The 15,540-nt window shown below is 37.9% G+C and overlaps 1 protein-coding gene across 1 annotated transcript in view; it reads left to right on the top strand.

Moving 5' to 3' along the window:
* FAM208B (family with sequence similarity 208, member B) overlaps positions 1-15,540 on the top strand; it is a 67,487-nt gene that overhangs the window by 45,575 nt on the left and 6,372 nt on the right. Inside the window, exons 11-13 of the mRNA XM_008569420.1 lie at positions 3,820-4,699; positions 6,306-6,735; positions 9,663-13,523. Coding sequence (XP_008567642.1) covers positions 3,820-4,699; positions 6,306-6,735; positions 9,663-13,523 — 5,171 coding nt within the window. The remainder of the gene's footprint in view (positions 1-3,819; positions 4,700-6,305; positions 6,736-9,662; positions 13,524-15,540) is intronic.

Raw genomic sequence — 15,540 nt, 5'->3', positions numbered from 1 at the left:
TTTTTTTTTTTTTTTTTTTTTTTTTAAAGATGACCGGTAAGGGGATCTTAACCCTTGACTTGGTGTTGTCCCCAGTGAGCGAACCGGCCATCCCTATATGGGATCCGAACCCGGGGCCTTGGTGTTATCAGCACCACACTCTCCCGAGTGAGCCACGGGCCGGCCCTAAGCAAGTAGTATCTTGCAGTATTTTTTCTGAAGTATAATCAGTTATATAAAGTAGAAGCTCATAAGTTTGTCTAAAGGGAATTTTAAACAGGTTGTTCAAAACTCAGTATTCCATAATCCTGTATTTGGTTTTAAAAGGTGTTAAATTGATTTTTAAAGTAGTTTTACTTTTCTGACTTTGCTTAAGCAAATAATTAAAGTTTAGTTTACATGGACAAACAACTGACTGCTCTAGTTCTGTATTTCCAGCTGCTAGATGTAATCTCTTTACTAGAAAATTCTTCTGTCACCTCAGACTTCACCTTTATGCACCTGAACACACACCACCTCTACTCCCAGGTCTACTTCTCTTAATCTTTCTGCATACAGTGTGATTCTTCCAAATTGCAAAGTCTGTAAACTACACTTTACCTTTGGTATTGAGTCCCATTGTGGTGTTCATTTTACTTTGTCTAACAAAGAGACTTCATTTCCATGTAGATCTTTATATTTCTATCAGTTTTCTGTCTGATTTTCCAAATTCTACTTTCTCCCTCATCTATTACTAGATTTTTAAATATCTCGTAGATAGTGGGAATTCAGAGAAAGAAACTATTGTTGGGGTGGTGGAATTATGGGTGAGTTTGGTTTTTTCTTGAGTGTCTTTAATATTGTTTTATGACTGAAGATTTTTTTTAAAAAGCTTACCATGTCATTCTAAACCCATCATAATGCAATTTTGGCTTCCATACCAAAACTGAACTCTTCTGTTGGTCTCTCAAGGGAATTCATGATGTGGTCTTACCCTACATGTTGGCATGAATTTAGCTCCTGCTGTTTCCTAATATGTGTTTCCTCCCTTTTGGTCAGTTGATGCAATTCCCCTCTGCCAGCCCAGATTCTGTACAGCTAAGTTCTGCCTCCACAAGGAGGCTTTTCTTCACACTGTGACCCTTGCTAATCCTTTCATTTTGAGTTTTTGAGAACATTGTAGAATTTCATTCACATCGTTTTCTAATCATTTGATGTGTCTTGGTCTGTCCTATGTTTACAATTACTTTGTGAACATTATAAGAATAGTTTTATAGATAATGTATTCTCAGCAGTATCATTCGAATTCTTTGTACTGAACTGGCTCTCTTATTTATTGACAAATGATTAATGGGAGGAGGTATACAATTGGATATTGGTAGAAAAGTGAGCCCAGAAAATTGTTTTGAAAATGTGTGTTCAAAAACAGTCTGATTTCGGGCCGGCCCGGTGGCGCACTGCTACAGTGTGCCGCTTGGGAGTGCAACGGCGCTCCCGCCGAGGGTTCGGATCCCACATACAGACCGGTTCCTGCTCACTGGCTGAGCGAGGGGCGGGCGCAGCACGAGGGTTGCGATCCCGTTGCCGGTTGCGGTCCGTTGCCGGACACAAAAAAAAAAAAAAGACAAAAAGGAAAAAAAAAAAAAACAGTCTGATTTGTATTGCAAATGTGTATATGCATTGTGCAGCCATGTTCCAGGTTAAAATTTTAAGATGACTGCCTTTTAAATGATCTCTTAAATTAAATTCTTCCATTTCTTAATCACCTATTTATACTCATCTGTTGTATTTCTTTTCTTAAAATTTGATATTTCAATTATGTTAGATGGAACACAGCCAGGTTGGCCTCAGTTTGAAAATTACTGACAAATTATTTTGGTTTTGATTCTCAGAATCAGGTGAGAATTTTGAAGTCACGCAATTATTTTGTTATTGAAACTAATGATTTTCTGCTGTTTTGAAGTTTTCGATACAGTTTTTAATTCACTTTCACTGAACTCTTTATATTTTCTATGTAATTTGTTTGGCATTGTTTTATCTCTGTTTTAAATAAAGTTAGATGATTGGTGTTGTGTTTTTAATTGAGAGCCTGTAAAAAATCAGTAAGTAAGTGATTTACATGAGACTACACATTTATTGAACTGTATCATTTTTCTTGACTTCAATACAGTATTTTTCATATTATATTAGGCCTTACTTATAAGTGATATTCTGTGTGAGGGATAGATAAATATAAGTATATGGAAACCATAATATTAACAATGATAGAACGAAATTAGTGTCAATAAGTACAAAAGATCATAAAATAAATCTCATATTTCCAGTACACCTGTGAGGATTTTACATCCCTTTCTTCCACCTAATCCCCCGGGGTTTTGCTATTTTAAATAAAAACTGGGCTGCAGTTGATTAATTTCTGCCCTCCTACCCTCCTCCAGTACACACACACCCTTCTCATTCTAATCAATGGCATCATAGACCAGAGTTTTCTTCTCTTTAAATTTATTAGTCATTGATTGGCCTTTGCAGGCAGGTTGTTCGTTTCTCACCTCCTACTATTAATTACAGGTTGAGCATCCCTGATCCAAAATCTGAAATGCTCCAGAATCCGAAACTTTCTGAGCTGCAATATGACACTCAAAGGAAGTGCTTAATTACAACATTTCAGATTTCAAATTTTTGGATTAGGGATTCTCAACCGGTAAGTATAATGTAAATACTCCAATCAAAATACTCCAATCAAAAAAAGCCTGAAATCCGAAACACTTCTGGTTCTAAGCATTTCGGGTAAAGGATACTCAGCCTGTATAAAAAAGGAGCACAGTTTGCTATTCTGTATATTCATCTACCTAAAACAGGGAATCATTGCCTAGTATGGTTGTGAACTTTATCCTTCATAATAACAGCATTTGAAAGGATTAATTGATGTTCTGAGAATTCCTCAATATAAATTTTCTGATTAAAGGCAAATGGATAGCTTTGATTTTCTACCAAAAAGGAAAATTATCCGTAGATTTGCTCTTTTGCAGATAGTGTAAAGGCATAATGTTTTCAGTGCTGAAAATAAAGTTTTAAAAGATGATGAAACTGGTGATTTTGAATACTATGACTTTTCTAATTTTTATTCATATTTTTACATCTTGTAATTAAAGATCAATATAGTTCAAATCCTCTCTAATATGAACTTAGGTAGTTTCTCTAATAAGTCACTTCCTAAGGCAAATGGTTTTTTTTTTTTTTTAAAGATGACCGGTAAGGGGATCTTAACCCTTGACTTGGTGTTGTCAGCACCACGCTCACCCAGTGAGCTAACCGGCCATCCCTATATGGGATCCGAACCCGGGGCCTTGGTGTTATCAGCACCACACTCTCCCAAGTGAGCCACGGGCCGGCCCAAGGCAAATGGTTTGTAAAAAAGTATGTTAGCAGACTCTAATACACACTTCAGACTTCCACACTCTTACATCCTTGCTAGATTGTGAGCTCCCCAAGGGCAGGACTCTCATTTTCTTTATTTTTGTTTTTGTTATTTTCTCTTTGTATGTTTCTTGAGCTGAGCAGTATGTCTGGTGTGTGTAGTTCAACAAATGCATTTTGAAGGGTGATTTCTTTTAAATTAATGTACGTATTCCTTAAGACTTGTTCCTCTGGTCAATCAATACATTATAATAAATGTGAGAATTGGAAGAGACCTCAGTCTGTAAGTAAAATTTTAGTACACAATCTATGTAATATATCGAGAGGTTTTTCTTGAATATGTTGACTTAACTGTTAATTTTCACTAAGGCATAGTAATATGGCAGAGAATTAATTCTATGAAAAGCAAACATTATATCTCTTTTTTTTTCTTTTATACTGAAGCCAAAGGAGAAACTGCTTTACCGCTTCAATCAGAAATTTCATCAGATGGTCAAGAAGATGGCATTAGCATGAATACAGCTCAACCAGAAAATACTGCAGTGGCTCAAAAAGATCTTCCTGAAAACTCCATTGTTAACTATGACTCCCAGGCCCTAAATATGTTAGCTGATCTGGCATTAAGCTCTGCTACCTCTTCCACACCATCATCTGAGCCTAGAAACCTTCCGTGTTCCTCTGAATTGCCACCAAACAATGTTCTGCTCTCTAAAGAAAGTTCTTTGCGAGGCACATCTGACCATGAATATCATAGGGGAGTTAAAAGTCAAAAAGGTGGATTATCGCCTATGCCATCCACTGATGGGAGTAATTTAGGGTCAGACTTAACTGTTAGCCAAGATGAAGAGAGCTTGGTTCCCTGTAGTCAGGCCACCGCTAAAGCCCAGTCAGCACTTACTGAGGAAACACTAGAATCTTCAGATGCAAGCCAAAGCTCTTTTGTTGCTGTGGAACATTCATATGCCCTGCTACTTGCAGAGCATTCGAAGAAACATCTACAGCAGAGAGGGATATCAGGCCCTGCCTTTGCCAAGAACGGGACAAAAGGCCCTGAAGCAGGAACCCCAGTGGGAAAAGTCATGCCATTTCGGCATCAGCAGAACACCTCCCCACTACAAAAGCTTTCTGAGGATCAGTCACTGATAAAGCGCAAGAGTCGATTAATGTCTTCCAGCCTGAAAAATTTTTATTGCTCTCATAGGGTGTTTAGCTGTGATGGCTCCTTTAAAGTCACTTTCAAATGTGAAACAGAATATGCATTCGGCTTAGATAGCAAATATACCAACAACCCACTGGAGAAAACTGTAATAAGAGCATTACATGGGTAAGTATGAGTGAAACTTGATGAAAATGGATGTTACTTTTCTGTTGAGATCAATGTAGTGAGATGGGAAACTTGTGCCAAATTTGGGGGAAGGAGAAGTTTTTTGTGTAAAACCAGTAATTTGGTAATATTATCAAGCAAACATGTTTACTGACAGTTAAGAACAAAAGGCTGATTTTGCCACTTGATCACATGGAGAACTTTTAGAAATAACTTTAGCCTTATGAATGGCTTTCCATTTTGTAGTGCTCCTTTGTAAGCCCTTGCAGTCTTTGAAGTATAATTTTTAGATGAGATCTTAATGTAAAATAGTGTGCCATTTAGAAATAATGCTTTACAGACTGAATTCCAGAAGAAACATTTAAAACAGTACTTCTAGCTTGTTATGTTGGTCAGATTGATAGGATTGAGTTTTACATGGGGTTCTATAAATCTTCCTTAAGAAGGGATCAGGGCAATAATAGAGTGATTAACAGCACAGGCTTTGGAGTTTAGATTAATCTAGGTTTGAATGTAGGCTCTTTCTGTTTATTACTTCCTGTGACCCTATGCAAGTTACCAAGTTACATGCTTCTGAGTCATTATTGTGAGTGCTGCTCACCAAAGATCTCAAATGAACCACAGATTCTGATGCAGTCTGTTTGGCATAAGGCCTCACAGTTCACATTTCTGACAAATTTCCAGGTGATGTTAATGGAGGACAACAGTCTGTGTGCAGCACTTTTAAGTACAGGTTTAGTAATAGGTACATCCTGAGGTTGTTACATATATTAGAGTTTTACGTGGTGATTGGCCCATAGTAACAAATGGTAATATCACTCTTAGCAAGAAGCATTAGCTGTATGAAATGATATTCAGTTACATGTTAGCTCACTATTTCACATGTGTCTGAATGGACTTTACAGCTCTCACAATTCTTTTCCTTGCACATGTTCATAAACACTTAAGTTCACATATACTCTTGAGGGTCATTTCCTTGGCCTTAATCCTGTTTAACTGTATCCTAACTCCATAGCCCTCCTAAGTCATCCCACTCCAGCTGTATGCTATGTCAAGTGGCCAGAAATCTTTATATATCCTTTTATGGTTTCAGAACATTTTCCAGAACTGCAATCTGAAAATAGTGTAGTTCTGCTGAGTTGCCCAGAAAGAGACTTTAATCTTCAGACTCTCCCAACTATTAGAAGAGACACACAAAAATGGAAAAGAAGTGGGTCAGCCAGACTTAGTAAAAACAAGGCAATGAGGATTAGGTAGTGCTGAACTCATTATCACATAATAGGTATGAATGTATCCAGACAGTTTGTGTCGTACAAAAGGCAAGATATATTCAAATCATGGTTCTGCCATACAGGTTTTCTGATTTGAAGGACATCATTTAAATGTTCTGATTCTCAATTCCCTTCTCCATAAAATGAGTGTGTTAGACTCATAATAATTTGTTTAACCACCTTCATATTTAATTATTCATTGTTTCATATCTGTGAGATTTTTTAAATAAAAATGAACACAAAAACTAGATAATGGAAGCACTTGCTTATGATAAAATAATCAACTAAAATAACCATTTTCAGTGATTTTATGTTTTCTTTCTTTAAAATCTCAGGCCCTGGAACACTGATTTGCCTGATAATGTGGAAGAAGTGAAGCTTTTACTTCATATGTGGGTAGCTCTGTTTTACAGCACACAGAACAGTGTCATACAATCATCCCGAAAAGTGGTAGAACACAGCAACCCCACAAAATATGTGTCTATAAATAGCATGTTAGAATGTTTTGAACTCTGTGAAATGGAGGAGTCCCTCACTATGGGAAGATGTTCTGCAGACCCTCTATTGGAAACTAATGAAACTTCCAAAGTTCATACTGCTGAAATGTCTTTCCCTGACCCTAACTGCTTGCTTCCTTTCATTAAACCACCACCTGCCAGAAGCTTGGATCTCTGTGTACAGAATGAACAGAAAGAAATTTTTACAAGAGTATGTCGTCCAGATACTCCAGAAAGCAGGAATTTCATCTATTCTTGTAATAATGAGGTAAGTAAGGCTGAATACTGTAAATGCTGCATGATTTTTGAAGAAATCTTCATTTTTTAATATGTAAAATTACACTCAAAAGAAGGCATTGTTTTATTTTAGGAAAGTGAATTCTCTAGTTGTGTAAAGGATTATAATGCCAACAGCTTAATTTTCGTAAAGTGTTGCTCTGGTTTGTCTGCAGGTAGAGCTTATCTTCCATCCTGATTGAAAAAACAAGAATAGAAAAAGCATGGGGGTCAGATGATCTGGGAGCCCACCATAATTGCGTCATTTACAATTTGGAGTAAATTACTTGTTCTCTCTGAGCTTATTTTCTTAATTTTTATAGGAGATAACTAATACTTGTCATATTTTACCTAGAATATTGTTTATAGGATCAGAAGTGGTAATAATAAATAGTAGACATGCTTTGATAAACCTTAAACTAAAATCGATTGTATTAAAATTATTTTTGAAGACAAATATTGGAACAGTAAAATGATAGACCTGTGAGAGAAGAGCCATTGCACATAACTGTATATAGAGAATATACTTTCTTTTGTTCCCTTGTTCTCAGCTGATGTTCAGGCAGGCCAGATAATCCAGACTTTAACTGGAGCAAATCAGAAAGTTGTAACAAAATTCTAAGTAAATGAATTGACAGAATACCTATATTTTTAAGCTTTCAGCCCAGACTTATTTTAGAATAATTTTGCATGGGTTTGGGCAGCACCTCTGATGCCTGTCTTAACATTGAGTAGACAGTGTCTCTGTATCTGGAGGTTCTGAAGACTTGGAGGTCCATGGATGAGCCTCAGAGGGCCTGTGAATATCTGCAAATGATCATCATCATGATCAGAGTTCAGATTTTTGGAGTACTGTATGCTCCAAGGCCTTCATTCACATTAACTCAGTTAATTCTCAAAACTAACCAATGAGATAAGGACTATTAATCTCCCCATTCCATAGGTGAGGAAACTAAGGCATAAAGAAGTAAAGAAATTGCCTGAAGTCACATAGTAAATTGTCAAACCAATATTTAAATCTAGACAACTTAGATGTTTCTCACTAATTCTGTGCGTGTGTGTAGACATATATGAAAAACATGTATTTGTGTGTGAATATAATATATATATGTATATAATACATATATGAGGGTACTTCAAAAGGTTCATGGAAAAATTATATTATCTTTTAATTCTATTTTTCCATGAACTTTTTGAAGTGCCTTTGTATATGTTGGGTATATATGTCCTTTTTTTCTGAAGATGGGGTTCAGAAATTTCATCTCATTCTCAAAGAGATACCTAAAATCCAGTTAAGAATCGCTACCTTAGAATATTAAAATATGTATAGTTTAGTCAGGCAGATTTTTATTACTACCTGTATACATCCTAGTTTCTTATAAAGTCCTTTTCTTGTGGTAATATGTAGTTAACTATCATCAGTACTAATTTTAGGAAAGATTTTTGGCAGACATGAAATAAAGAAGTATAAAGTGGAGTATATTAAAATTAATGATTCCTAACAATCTTTCTTAGCATCATCTTGTTGGCTCCCGTGCCTGCACCTCTGCCGTGCCACTCATCCACGGGAGGCACACTGGGATGTGAAGAGGATTCTAGCATGACAGGCATTGGAAATCAATAGCGTATTGCTTCCAGACATATGGTGAATCGAGCAGTTCTTTTTAAATGATCAGACTTTATTTCAGAAACATTACACTTTACCTGGAGTAAAAGATATCCCTAAGCATAAATATATCAAGATTGTCACAATTTGCGTTTCACTAAGACCAAGGGCACAGTGAGATTCAGGACCATGGCCGAATGTTACCAGCCGCCACATGTTTGGGAGGGCCACAGGAAAGTTCTCAGGAGGACTCTGAGCATCATGACTTTCCTAATGCCTTGTCCTCTTAACTCTGTGGCATTTCAGCCCCACCCTGCTAACTGCTCGAGTTGGTGTCATCTTTGGTTAGGACAGCAATGTTTTTAAAAAGAGATTTGAAACACAGGTCCTGACCTCCAACCTGTATACTTCAAGATAAGGCAGGCAGTCTGTGAGCATAGTGTTCCAAACACTGTAGAAGTATGGTCAGGGGTATAATTGATCCATTTTACCATATTCTGGACAAGACTGCGCTTGAAGCTTTATACAAAACAAAACAACCTGTTTATGAGGTTATCAGAACTGTTCCTGAGATAGTTCTGCTAATGTTTAAATCAGTCCATTTAGTTTAGTACATAAATGCAAACCACATTGATGTTTTCTATTGCTCTGGGGAATGGAAGATATTGAAATGAGAAAGAAATTTATCTGCAGTTTTAAGCAAAGAACACAGCTAAGGTGTGAGGGACCTTTACTTACCAGAATCAGTGTATTCTGAGTATAGGGGATAGTAATTAATGTACTCTGTCTCCTTATGAGAAAGTTCCAGATGACAGTGAATTTATAGTTAATTGAAAACTGATTTTATTTTTTAAAAAGGAGGTTTTTTGCTTTAAATATGATCTTTTAATTTCACTTATTAAAAACAAAATTGAGTACTTTTTGTATAGCGCTACGTTTCTGAATTAAGTGATGCTATTTGGCAAACAGGTTGCATTTCAATTCTTTAAATTATCAATGGTCTAACTACTTTTCTTCCAAAAGGATCACTTAGGGGAAAAAAAAGCTGTGAAATTAAGAAAGTTTTAGAGCACTCATCTGTGTATATTTTTAAAGAAAACAAGTTCTAATTTGGGGATCTTTTAAGCTTATCTAAAAAGAGAAGGATTTGCTTGATCTCTACCCTGTGATAGTCATATAGATTAGAAGATTCAAAAGAGCAGACACAAACTGAAGTTAATCTTTGTCTTTTCTGTTCTTCACTTGTGTAATTGTTTATCAAAACACCTATTTGACTCTGTTTTTTGTTTATTTGTTTTCTTTTGTCATTTCAGGTAATTGGGGGAAAAGCTATACAAGAATCATCAGATAAACTAGAGACTTCTAATCATGTGCTCTCTTGTATTGGAAGTACCCAAACTAATGGACCTTCTATTCCTGGTGAAGTTAAAACCTCACAGCTTTTTGATAGCACTAGAATGGCTTCTTATAATGATACTGTTACACAAGCCACATTCACCAGGACTTACAATGGGACCAGCAGTCAGCCGGTGATTTGTCAAAAGTCTGTGTGCAGCACCCTTGAAAACAAAGTTGATATTCTTCATGCAACAGTGAAGACAAAAACAGGTGCTTTGCAGGACCTTATTCAGCATAGCAGCCCCATAAACAGTGACTATCAGCCTTCCTTGGAAAAGAAGGATGATGATATGGAATATGTAATGATTAATCTGGAACCAGTTACTTTCACTTTTGAAAAAAATGCCTATCTACCAGTACAGACAGAAGTTGTAAATAGAGCTGATAAACCTACAACCTTTAATATGGAGTTGATTAAACAAGTAGCACCTGCTGCAAGTCTTAGACATCCTGTATCCACATTGGAAAAGGCACAAACATGGGATCTTAGGGATGTTCCATCTCTAGCAGTGTCAGGACAGAAAGGCATTAAGTACCTTTGTGCCTCAGTAAGTAGAGAGACACTTGCTAAAGAAATATGTCCATTACAGAAAGAGATGCCTCTTCCAGTCTCGTCATCACCATCGGATAATGCAGTGGTAATGGAGGCATTATCATTAGTTAAAAGTCCTAGTTATCCATTACCCAGTGAAGAAATGAAACACACTCAAGAATTTTTTCTGCAGACTCAGAGTCTCTTTAGCATATCTTCAGAAGAGATAATAGAGCCAACACAGGTTGAAGTAGCGTCATCGTCAGCCACCACCTTGGAAAAAATGAATTCACTAAGCTGCATTCCATCAAGAAGTAATATATCTGATGGCTTCTTGTTAGAACTAAGGAAGAATGACAAGAGTAGTCTAAATAGTGAAAATATGAATTTTGAGTCATTTAATTCAGCATTTACCAAACAAACCAGCCTATCTATGAATAGAGAAGAGCTTAGCCTAGAGTTATCAGAAGAAGATTCTGATATTGATCTAACTCTAACAATATCACCACCTACAAGTCCCAGAGAAGAAATGTCATCTGGTGAAATAGAGCAACTTCAAGAGGCCCCATTATCAAATTTAGAACTTCAGGATATAGCCGAAGAAATAGTTGAGCCAGAAGAGGTGACCCTCATAGAAAATAGAGAAGTGATTTCTGCTGAGTATATGTCAGTGCACCCTGTAGCGTCAGAAGAACCATTAGAAAACAAGAGGAAAGGTGATCATTTACAGCCAGTTACTTTAATACTTTCTAAAGAAAACTGCACCCTTGAGATTGCAGAGGAAATTAATGTTACCTCCGACTTTCCCTTTGATTCTGTAATTGAAGAAGTGTCACCAGCTTCTAGTCCTCACCCCCCAGTACCTGAAGAAACACAACCATCTCAGGCTATGTCTCCGTGTAATTTAAAACTTCATGGTACGCAGTGTGAGAAAAGTAACACATTCTCCCAGATTAGGTCGGGAGATTTAGCCATAACAGAAAAAAAAAATTCTTTTGTTGGTCCCACCCATCCAGTAGAACAAGATAACTTAACTCATGTACAGCAAATTCACCTCTCTGCTGAAATGCCTCTAATAGTAACTAATCATCCAAGAAGACAAGGTAGACTAACCCTTCCTGGTAAAGTAACTGAGGAAATTGTCCAGAGTGGGTGTGCTGAGGCTTTGTCTTTCTCAGAAAAGGTGCAGGGCCGTGGTACAGAGTTAAACCAGCCTGCCTCAGCTGCCGAATGTGGGGGTGACTTCAACCCTTCTCTTGAAAAACTGGTAAAATCAGGAAATTCATTGCAGCCAGCTAATATAGAGAACAGAAATTTAGACTTAAAACATCTTGTCTTGGGTGCCAGTGAACCTCCATTTAGTCCTAGAAAGATAACTGAAAGTAAGTCTTTGGCTGACACATTGGTTTCTACAACTGCTCCAAGTAGTATAGTGAGTGTGTCATTACAGCAGAGTAGCCCTGAAAGCATTAAGAAAAACCTCTTTAACAGTGATGTGAAAACAGACAAAGGCAATTATATTCAGGTTAAGTCCTCGAACTCTGATTCAAATGCAGTTGATGGAGATGTTACACAGGCATACATGCACTCAGAGATCTCAAAATGTGGTTCTCTTTCAGATAGTGCTACATTAGCCCATTATACAGGACAAATTGATGTAGAGCCAGGGTTTCAAACACAGGAAATACCAGTGCTCAGAATTGCCAGTTTGCTTAAGAATAGTGAAACTGAAACTGAGTTACATGAAGAAACCACAGGTCTAGGCGCTGTTGGCCCTCAGTCTAACACCACATCTCCAAAAGGCAAACAAAAAACAATCCAAGTGTTGCAAGATATGTCAACATGTGAAACAAAAGAGTTGAATGGTGGGTTACTCCCCATGTATGCCAGTTCTTACCAAAATACAGCAGACACCAGTGAAAATATCAATAAAAAGCCTTCTGCTTCCTTTGTTCCAAAATCCTTTGACTATCTTGTTTGTGGCATCTATAAAGAACACAGGGATAGTAAGAGCACTGGAGAGGGGCTCAGGGCGGAGGCAGAGGCTGAAGCCATAGGCAGAGACACGAAGGGCCGTGTGAGTGCTGGCATGCACTATGAACTGCTGTCTGGAGACTCTGATCCAGACTCTCTTGGTGACTACAAAAATCCCAAGTTAGACATGGAGGAGTCTTGCCCTTTGCGAGGTAGTCACATCAGGAAGAAAGAAGATGTCACCAAAGACGATTATGACTCTTTGGTGAACTTACGCACTAGTGATCATGACGACTGGGGCATATCTAACCGAGTTCCAGGTGTAAATATGAGCCTTCCTCCCCGATACTGGGCCAGTGGATTAAAGAAAGAAGAGAAGCGTGTGCCATGTTATATCCAAATCCGAGATCTCCATGGGATCCCCAGGACTTATGCCAACTTTACTATAACAAAAGAGCTCAAAGATACCACGAGAACTTTACATAGCCTGAGGAGGCACCCGGCTTTCACTGCAAACTGCAGCCTGCTCAGCTCCTGGACAAGCACTTGGCAGGTGGCAGATGATCTCACCCAGAACACTTTAGATGTAGAGTATCTGCGTTTTGCACATAAGCTAAAACAAACTGTAAAGTATGGGGGTTCTCAGGATTCTGCCTCTACCACCAGTGTCTTTCCAAAGGAGTCACCTGTCCAAATTGCTGTTGGAGCCTTCCCTTTGACAGAAATATCTGAGACCCCAGTTGTGCATCCTGTGTCTAGGAGCAGAAGCCCCCTTCTGGTGACAGTTGTGCACTCAGACCCCAGACAGCAGAGTCAGCACGGAAGAGGCCACACACCCAGCAATCTGGACAGCTCTTTCTCCTCTTGGAAGGAGAGATGTAGTTACAGTAGAAATCTTGTTACAGATTCTCAAAGAAATCACACTGTTCCTTTCCACCTCAACAAACTGAAATATAACAGTACTTTGAAAGAACCTCGGAATGATATTTCACTTATTCTCAATGAATATGCTGAGTTCAACAAGGTGATGATGAATAGCAACCAAGTAGTTTTCCAAGATAAAGAGTTAAATGTTGCTTCCGGAGAAGCCATGTCTCAAGAGATGTGTCTGTCTTTTCCAAGACAATCAGCCTCCTATGAAGACATTATTACCGACTTGTGTACCAATTTGCATGTCAAACTAAAAAGTGTTATGAAAGAGGCTTGTAAAAGTACCTTCCTGTTCTACCTGGTTGAAACAGAAGACAAGTCATTCTTTGTAAGAACAAAGGTAAAGTGCCAGATTTTTCTTATACTTTGTATTATTTTGATTGCCTTCTATTTTTTGTTTATTTTAGAAATAATAAATTTAGCATTCTTGGTTTCAAAAAGAAATTAGTGTGTGGGATGGTATTTAGGTTTCACAGCTCATTCTCTATCTGCATACAAAACATTTTCCTACAAGGGTCTGCTGTTTGTACTGTATTGGAAGATTTGTATGATGTTACAGAATTAGTGCAGTGACTTATCTTCACAAGAAGTTGCCAGTGTAGACTGCCCATAATCAAATGTAAGTGCAATCATATTTCATTGCTAAGATGCAAGTTTTTCAAAAATTATTATTACCTGTGGTTCCCCCATTAGTATGGATAGTTGAGAGGGACCTCTTTTGGTTTTGGATGCAATTTTTAAAATTTGAATATTAGTATAACTGATGTAATGGTGAGTACATGGTCCTTAAATTTAAATGATGTTATCATGGTGAAATTCTGGCTTTAGAGGAGCGTGAATCTGTCTTGATTCACCGTTAGCTTCCTCATTTCATCCTCTCAGAATTCACTTATCTCCTATTTTGTATACAGACAGAATTTTTTTTAATTTAGAAAAAATAATTCCAGGTTTTAGAGGTTGCAGAAATAGTACCCTTCACCCACTTCCCCCAGTACTAACATCTTTGAACCATTTGCAAACGTGTCCCATTACCCCTTGGTACTTAAGTGTGTATTACCTGAGTACAAGGATACTCTTCTGTAGAATTACAGTACCACCCCCAAACTAGGAAGTCAGCATTAATTCAGTGTGACTATCTACTCCACCCCAGTGTGGGTACAGGATCACAGGCGTATGTGCATGTTGTGTCTTCAGTCTGGAATAGTTCCTCTGTCATTCCTTATCATTTATGACCTTGACAGTTTTGAAGACTGTAGGCCAGTTATTCGGTAGAATTTCCTTCAGTTTGTGTTCACGTGTTGTTTCTTCATGGTTTAGGCATTTTAGGCAAGAATGCCCGGATACAATGCTGTGCTCCTCTTCTCGGTGCATTTTATCAGGAGGTACTTGATGTCAGTTTGCCCTCTCAATGATGTATTTCTTTCACTTGGTTAAGATTATCTCTGCTAGGTTTCTCCAATATAAAGTTAATTAATTAAAAAGCATGTCTTAGTTATTAAGTGATTAAATGGGGAGATAGTTGAGGTTATGTAAATATCCTGATCTTTATCAGACTTTAATCCCCAAGATTTAACTTCCTTTGATGATTCTTGCCCAAATCAGTTATTGCTATGATGGCTGCCAAATGGTGATACTCTCCTTCCATCATTCCTTCTACATTTATTAGTTGGCATCCTGCTGTAGCTAAAGCTTTTACCTTCTCTCCTATTTATGTATGTATGTATGTATGTATTCTTTTGCTTATTCGTATCAGTAACAGTGTCCATGTTATTTTCCCTGCCCTAGTCTTGAAATCAGCCACTTCTCCAAGGAGCCATGGGGTTTTTTTTAGTGAAAAACAGCATTTAGAATCAAGATCTGGGTACCGGGTATCACTGCTTCTAGGTCCTCTCAGCACATAGTGCCAGGATACATATGTATATGTATACATGCACACATTGCATCTATACTTCTGTATAAAAAGCAAAAGCAGGACTTCATGCCCATCCCCAATTCCAGTCCAGTACCACCAGATTTGTGCTAGCTTCTTTTCTATGGTTGGAGGTCCCTTCTCTGAGAAAGCTGGCTGCTGTCCTTATCCTGAACATATTGGCTCACTCCCAGGACCCCCACCTGGGGCACTTGCCCCACCCTTGCAGCAGAAAGTGCCATCCAGACAACAGCAGTCCAATGCAATATATACTTTAGAGCCTCAGCATGTGCTGGTAGGGGAAAGTGTTGCATTTTTGTTAATGATCCTTACAGTGTAATGGGACAAGAAAAACGCTAATAAATCACAGAAGTGAATGAAAACTATGGCAAGTGTAACAATGCAGGTGCTGTGATGACTAGCTGCGGGTGACTGGCCTGGTCACCGA

The sequence above is a fragment of the Galeopterus variegatus genome, unplaced genomic scaffold, assembly GCF_000696425.1.
Source record: "Galeopterus variegatus unplaced genomic scaffold, G_variegatus-3.0.2 Scaffold493, whole genome shotgun sequence".
Taxonomy (NCBI): Eukaryota; Metazoa; Chordata; class Mammalia; order Dermoptera; family Cynocephalidae; genus Galeopterus; species Galeopterus variegatus.
This window is presented reverse-complemented; position numbering and strand designations above follow the sequence as displayed.